The sequence below is a fragment of the Antedon bifida genome, chromosome 9 (assembly GCF_963402885.1).
Source record: "Antedon bifida chromosome 9, ecAntBifi1.1, whole genome shotgun sequence".
Lineage (NCBI taxonomy): Eukaryota > Metazoa > Echinodermata > Crinoidea > Comatulida > Antedonidae > Antedon > Antedon bifida.
In genome coordinates, this window is record NC_136234.1 from 4,408,346 (window position 1) to 4,416,818 (window position 8,473).

The following is an 8,473-nucleotide window of genomic DNA, read 5'->3' on the forward strand; positions in this document are numbered from 1 at the left end:
AGCTTTTTTTCAGGTAAATCATTTTTTTTCCCGATCCAATTTTTGGTCACAGTGAATAACTATTATGGAACATCAAAATAGCATATTCAACAGAAAATTTAAAGAAAAAAAAATGTTTAGAGGACAATGTATCTTTAAGTGGTCTACCATTCAATCAGCATTCAGTAATCATATTAACCCCCTAAGTTAACAAAGTTGTGGTGGACGTCTGTGTTTAGACTATGCTACAGACGTACTATGGTTGAAAAGTCAACCATTGTGAACGTACCAATACGGTATATTTTATGCACTTTGCTGCAATGAGACTAGAAGGTAATGACGTAATGTTTGTTATGGTTATTGAAAGAGCGGTTGTTTTGTTTATAGATAAAATGGCGAACTTAATATTTGTTGTTAGAGACGATGAAAGTACTGTGTATGCTGCAGTATCTGAATTGCTATTAGAAAGTGCTATATGGACCAAGGCTAAGAATAAAAACACACCAAAGTTTAATTTAATGTTGGGGGAAAGGAATGGACTTAAGTTTGGTACACTTGGTAAGTGGCTAGCTAGAGAGAGGCGTACAAGTGTATTAGCCACTTATTATATCATTGTTTGGTTAGGCCTCTGCAGCCTACAGTAAAGTATTTAGAGCCTACTATTTAAATGTTATAGTACCACTCATCCAAGGCATTCTCTCCTATTCATTTTCTCAGATTTCCGCGCCAAGTACAATTTGGCTTATAATTTTGACAAGGGCGTACTTGGTTACCACACATTTTTTTTAATGATTTTTATGTTTTCAAATTATTAAACAGGGCACGAACCAGGACTTTTACAAGCTGTCAACTATTATCGAGGAAATGGACTTATATGCAGAAAAGTACAACTGACAAAAACATTGAGGTCATGCTCGTGTCATTCACATGAGCAAGCACGTAGTCCATTAGAGCGGGAACCAAGTGATACTGAAGAACATGAGCATGAGATAGACACACATGAACAAAATGAGCGTAAAACACAAGAGCACTCCGAGCATGAGAAATTACTGCATACAAATCTAGATGGAGTTGAATTGGACGAGCAGTATGTCTGCAACCGCAATTGGTACCCAATGACTTTCGTGATCCACTCAAGAATGGAGGAGAAATCGGACACCAGTAAACCTCTTGGCATCAAAGAGAAGTTGATGATGGCTCATAGACAGAGGGAAGATGAAAGAGAGGAATTCATTAGAGTTCACAAGGAAATGAAAGAAAATGGAAAAGGTTCTCTGTGGATAGGGAAATCAAGTGCCGGAGCAAAAGGTCTGTGAAAGCACTTACCAAGTTGACTACTTTCCTGGATAAACATAAACGCCATCCTGTCTTTTTTTTTTCTCTTCCCCATTCAGTCCTCTCTCTCATTCACCAATTTCAAAACATAATGTTCGAGCGTAATATGTGAACTTCATTTTATTGTTACCTTAAAACAAATGATAATAAATGATACTTGACTTGACTTGAAACAACAATCAATTAAATTATTTCATCTCAGATGTTTCTAAGTTGAATAGTAAGTTTTCTTTTTTTTAGGCAAAGGTCTGTTTGTGTCGGACAATCCAGAAGAATTACTAAGCTTCATCGATGCACAATCGTTCTTGTACGTTATACAGAAATACATAGAAAGACCACTTCTGCTACTACCAGGCTCAAGAAAATTTGATATCAGGTTTAGTAAATTTAATTTATGCTGAATTGTAATCCTACAACAACAACAACAACAACAGGTCTTTCAAATCATTGGTCCTCAGTGGCAATGGGGGCCTAAAAATGGTATGATGTGCTAAACTGAACATAATGTCCTATAGGCTTTTGCCTCAATTTAGAGGGGCTTAGGTTCACTCTTGGAACCACCTCCATCTCTGTAGCATGGATGTAATTATCTTCCAGTCACCCTAAAGTTGATTTTATTTATCTTCCACCCATTCTAATTTCAAGATAGCACCCACTCAAACATCTGGGTTCCTGTTTTAGTTTTTGGTTTTTGATACACCCACCTCTATACTTTTCTAGCTACATTCGTGTGTGTGATTAGAACATCTTACTTTTGTTGACATCCATTGCTTATGTCCACTATAAATTGAGGATCTACAATTGAATTTCTTCAATCTTTACTTTAATTTAGATGCTGGGTATTACTAGACCACACTTACACAATTCATTTGTTTAAAGAAGGCGTGTTAAGGACTTCTTCTGATAGCTACAATTTTGAAGATGTCACAGATACAGTTAGCCATATTACTAACCACTGCATACAGGTACAGTACTGTTTGAATTTTGATGAAATTTCGGTATATCACCAGGTGGTTTAGAATTTATTCTGTGCCTGGGATGTTTATATATATTTATATATATTTTTAACAGGAAGAACATTCTGAAAACTTTGGAAAGTATGAAGAAGGAAACGAAATGTTCTATGAAGAATTCAACAGGTAATTATATTCAAGGCGTTTTCACTTTTTTTTTTATTAAACTTAAACTTACTACATCGAAAAATGAAAGATTGGAAAGAGCAGATCCAGGAGAGATAACATATACTATAATAGTCTTTCAAAAATAGATATCAAACGTAGTTTATAATTTCATTGTAGCTGTCAGAAGGGCTGGGTTGGTAAAAATAGGGGTGATGTCGCCATATATGGACATGACGATGTCATATCACTACCATATTTAAGCATATCACTACCATATTTGGGCACACTTTTTTGTCAAACTAGTTTGATAGTGTAGACAGAGCTTTTAACCCATTCGAGATGAAGTATTTTGCTTACTTACCAGAACAATTGTGTTTCATAAACCGCTTACAAGTTGTGACTATTATCTTTTTTATATACTTTTTTTTTCTGATTTAAGATTTCTTTGTAAGCACCACAAGACATCACTTGAGTCCAGTATTCTACCTCAAATTAGACGCATTACAAAACACTGTCTACTGACTTGCAAAGAGGTAAAAGAAGTTGAATTAGAAATTGGGAAATGTGTTACTAACTACACATGCCCTCACAATCAGTACTTGTGTAATTTCTTTTACAAATAAGTATATATTATTCAGTAAACTCTCCCAATACCGGACAACTTTGGGCTGGCCTAATATGTCTGGTTTTCCGGAAAGTCTGGTATTCGAAATGTGTTTTTAATGGTAAAAATGAATGTGAGACATTTTGGCCCTCAAGAAAAGTCTGGTTTTGGGAGAGTTTCCAGAGTCCGGTAGAGTTGACTGTACACCACCTATTGATTTTCATGAAAATCTATATAAATACTTGTAACGCCACAAAAGCTTATTACCAATTTGTATCATCTTTGTCTTCAAGACGCTCTGCACGACATTTTATTTTTTATTTTATTTAATATTTATTTATGTTTTAGAACTTGGACACGCATGACCTGCCATACCACAGTTTTCAGTTATTTGGTTTTGATTTCATTTTGGATGACACGCTAAGGGTGTGGCTGATGGAAGTGAATGGGGCGCCGGCTTGTGCTAAGTAATCGTTTTTTTAAATTTTACAGTTTTGTCTTCATTTCAACTTAAAGGGTCGCTCCGGGTTTTATAATTTCTATTGTTTATTAAGTTGTTCTCATTCACCGCTGTCCAAAAATAAGTGGGGTTTAATCATCAATGATGTGGCAAAGGTTTATATTTCATAATAAAATAGAAATAGAAAAATAGAAATTTTAAACCCGGAACCACCCTTTAAGGTGTATAATATATGAAATCTACTGACTTGCTTATTGAAAGTAACTACCACAAGTAAGTAAGTCCAGTTGATTAGAAGTGTTATGTTTGTTTATTAGTTTTCCACAAATAATACATATATTTTCTTAATAAATCCTCAATATTTATAAATGTTGATGGTGGTCACAATAAGTCTATAAGTAGACTTTAAGCAGAGGCCATTAACAAAATAGAAAAAAGCATTACAATAAGATTACTGTACAATAATTAAATAGTACATGGATGAATGATAATATTCATAATCGTATTCATTTCAACTTTTTTATAAACATCAAAAAGCTCTGTCCACACTATCAAACTTTATGTGACATCAAACTTTATGTGATATATGGACATGATGATGTCATATCACTACCATATTTGGGCACATCACAGTTTTTTTTTGTCAAACTAGTTTGATAGTGTAAACAGAGGTTTAGGTACCTTTTTAAATATTAAATTAAATTACTTTCTAGGATTACAATGGAGACAATAGGATTTAGACGTTTAACATTGTTGCAGAACAAAATTAATTCATTTTTAGAAATCTTTTTTTTTTCAGAAAGCTTTTGCCAAAACTTGCCAATGGTATTATATCGATAGCAATACAACCAATATTCAATGCTGATGAACAGAATACACAGTGCAAAGACTTTGAAATCTTATGACAAGCTTCAAGTGAGTTCATTTTAGTTTCAATACAGAATCGGAACAAATTAAATACGATAGAACTTGATTGTTTTATTAACCGCTTTTATGGAGGATTTATGAAATGAAAATTGTACACAATGCAAGCAATTTGATATGGACTAGGCCGACACTTCGTGGCTAAAATTGATGTGGATATAACGCAAAGTAAGATCTTCAAAGAACGCAATAAAACATATAAAGCCATGATTTAAAAATAATGACAAAGGTGCTGTACAACAGAAACTTTATTTTGAATCAAATTAATTAAGAGTCTACTTAGATGTTATATAAAACAAATAAATGAATGTTTTTATAATTGTACATTTCATTCATGGCAATGTTATGACCCTTTTATTTTTTGACTTAACTAGTTTCTATGGCTCTATAAGATCATGATAACACAATATATGCGCATATATGGCAATATTGTGGCATAATTATTGAATTTTAAAAAGTCGATATTTTGGCTATTTTTCGAAAAAATTCCTGTACTATAGTAAGGGGAAATTTTCGAAAATTGGCCAAATTTCGAGTCTTTTATTTTTTTACTTAACTAGTTTCTATGGCTGTATAAGATCATGATAACACAATATATGCGCATATATGTCAATATTATGGCATAATTATTGAATTTTAAAAAGTCGATATTTTGGCTATTTTTCGAAAAAATCCCTGTACTATAGTAAGGGGAAATTTTCAAAAATTGGCCAAATTTCGACCCTTTTATTTTTTGACTTAACTAGTTTCTATGGCTCTATAAGATCATGATAACACAATATATGCGCATATATGGCAATATTATGGCATAATTATTGAATTTTAAAAAGTCGATATTTTGGCTATTTTTCGAAAAAATCCCTGTACTATAGTAAGGGGAAATTTTCGAAAATTGGCCAAATTTCGACCCTTTTATTTTTTGACTTAACTAGTTACTATGGCTCTATAAGATCATGATAACACAATATATGCGCATATATGGCAATATTATGGCATAATTATTGAATTTTAAAAAGTCGATATTTTGGCTATTTTTCGAAAAAATCCCTGTACTATAGTAAGGGAAAATATTCGAAAATTAGCCAAATTTCGACCCTTTTATTTTTTGACTTAACTAGTTTCTATGGCTCTATAAGATGATGATAACACAATATATGCGCATATATGTCAATATTATGGCATAATTATTGAATTTTAAAAAGTGGATATTTTGGCTATTTTTCGAAAAAATCCCTGTACTATAGTAAGGGGAAATTTTCGAAAATTGGCCAAATTTCGACCCTTTTATTTTTTGACTTAACTAGTTACTATGGCTCTATAAGATCATGATAACACAATATATGCGCATATATGGCAATATTATGGCATAATTATTGAATTTTAAAAAGTCGATATTTTGGCTATTTTTCGAAAAAATCCCTGTACTATAGTAAGGGGAAATTTTCAAAAATTGGCCAAATTTCGACCCTTTTATTTTTTGACTTAACTAGTTTCTATGGCTCTATAAGATCATGATAACACAATATATGCGCATATATGGCAATATTATGGCATAATTATTGAATTTTAAAAAGTCGATATTTTGGCTATTTTTCGAAAAAATCCCTGTACTATAGTAAGGGAAAATATTCGAAAATTAGCCAAATTTCGACCCTTTTATTTTTTGACTTAACTAGTTTCTATGGCTCTATAAGATGATGATAACACAATATATGCGCATATATGGCAATATTATGGCATAATTATTGAATTTTAAAAAGTCGATATTTTGGCTATTTTTCGAAAAAATTCCTGTACTATAGTAAGGGGAAATTTTCGAAAATTGGCCAAATTTCGAGTCTTTTATTTTTTTACTTAACTAGTTTCTATGGCTCTATAAGATCATGATAACACAATATATACGCATATATGTCAATATTATGGCATAATTATTGAATTTTAAAAAGTCGATATTTTGGCTATTTTTCGAAAAAATCCCTGTACTAGTAAGGGGAAATTTTCGAAAATTGGCCAAATTTCGACCCTTTTATTTTTTGAGTTAACTAGTTTCTATGCGTCTATAAGATGATGATAACACAATATATGCGCATATATGGCAATATTATGGCATAATTATTGAATTTTAAAAAGTCGATATTTTGGCTATTTTTCGAAAAAATTCCTGTACTATAGTAAGGGGAAATTTTCAAAAATTGGCCAAATTTCGACCCTTTTATTTTTTGACTTAACTAGTTTCTATGGCTCTATAAGATCATGATAAGACAATATATGCGCATATATGTCAATATTATGGCATAATTATTGAATTTTAAAAAGTCGATATTTTGGCTATTTTTCGAAAAAATCAAACTATACTTAGTACAGGGAAATTTTCGAAAATTGGCCAAATTTCGACCCTTTTATTTTTTTACTTAACTACTAGTTACTATGGCTCTATAAGATTATAACACAATATATGCGCATATATGGCAATATTATGGCATAATTATTGAATTTTAAAAAGTCGATATTTTGGCTATTTTTCGAAAAAATCCCTGTACTATAGTAAGGGAAAATATTCAAAAATTGGCCAAATTTCGACCCTTTTATTTTTTGACTTAACTAGTTTCTATGGCTCTATAAGATCATGATAACACAATATATGCGCATATATGGCAATATTATGGCATAATTATTGAATTTTAAAAAGTCGATATTTTGGCTATTTTTCGAAAAAATCCCTGTACTATAGTAAGGGGAAATTTTCGAAAATTGGCCAAATTTCGACCCTTTTATTTTTTGACTTAACTAGTTACTATGGCTCTATAAGATCATGATAACACAATATATGCGCATATATGTCAATATTATGGCATAATTATTGAATTTTAAAAAGTCGATATTTTGGCTATTTTTCGAAAAAATCCCTGTACTATAGTAAGGGGAAATTTTCGAAAATTGGCCAAATTTCGACCCTTTTATTTTTTGACTTAACTAGTTTCTATGGCTCTATAAGATCATGATAACACAATATATGCGCATATATGGCAATATTATGGCATAATTATTGAATTTTAAAAAGTGGATATTTTGGCTATTTTTCGAAAAAATCCCTGTACTATAGTAAGGGGAAATATTCGAAAATTGGCCAAATTTCGACCCTTTTATTTTTTGACTTAACTAGTTACTATGGCTCTATAAGATCATGATAAGACAATATATGCGCATATATGCCAATATTATGGCATAATTATTGAATTTTAAAAAGTCGATATTTTGGCTATTTTTCGAAAAAATCCCTGTACTATAGTAAGGGAAAATATTCGAAAATTAGCCAAATTTCGACCCTTTTATTTTTTGACTTAACTAGTTTCTATGGCTCTATAAGATCATGATAACACAATATATGCGCATATATGGCAATATTATGGCATAATTATTGAATTTTAAAAAGTCGATATTTTGGCTATTTTTCGAAAAAATTCCTGTACTATAGTAAGGGGAAATTTTCGAAAATTGGCCAAATTTCGAGTCTTTTATTTTTTTACTTAACTAGTTTCTATGGCTCTATAAGATCATGATAACACAATATATACGCATATATGTCAATATTATGGCATAATTATTGAATTTTAAAAAGTCGATATTTTGGCTATTTTTCGAAAAAATCAAACTATACTTAGTACAGGGAAATTTTCGAAAATTGGCCAAATTTCGACCCTTTTATTTTTTTACTTAACTACTAGTTACTATGGCTCTATAAGATTATAACACAATATATGCACATATATATGGCAATATTATGGCATAATTATTGAATTTTAAAAAGTGGATATTTTGGCTATTTTTCGAAAAAATCCCTGTACTATAGTACTGTATTGACATAACACGTTACTATGGCCCTCTAAGATTATAATAACAATATATGCGCATATATGGCAATATTATTCAATTTTAAAAAGTGGATATTTTGGGCATTTTTTGACCACTTTTATTTTTTATGGGTTAGAAATCTATTTATAATGATTAATTAAATTATCAATATATTAATTAAAACACAATAACAGTGTA

At 31.0% G+C, this 8,473-nt stretch overlaps 1 protein-coding gene across 1 annotated transcript; it reads left to right on the forward strand.

Annotated features, from left to right (window-relative positions):
• Nucleotides 1-365: 365 nt before the first annotated feature.
• On the forward strand, nucleotides 366-4,678 carry LOC144851674 (tubulin--tyrosine ligase-like). The gene is made up of 8 exons (XM_078709253.1): nucleotides 366-537; nucleotides 799-1,287; nucleotides 1,555-1,690; nucleotides 2,147-2,279; nucleotides 2,386-2,453; nucleotides 2,875-2,968; nucleotides 3,388-3,506; nucleotides 4,299-4,678. Exons 1-8 carry the CDS (start codon nucleotides 372-374, stop codon nucleotides 4,402-4,404), a joined length of 1,311 nt encoding a protein of 436 aa, XP_078565379.1. The 5' UTR covers nucleotides 366-371; the 3' UTR covers nucleotides 4,405-4,678.
• The last annotated feature ends 3,795 nt before the right edge of the window (nucleotides 4,679-8,473 follow it).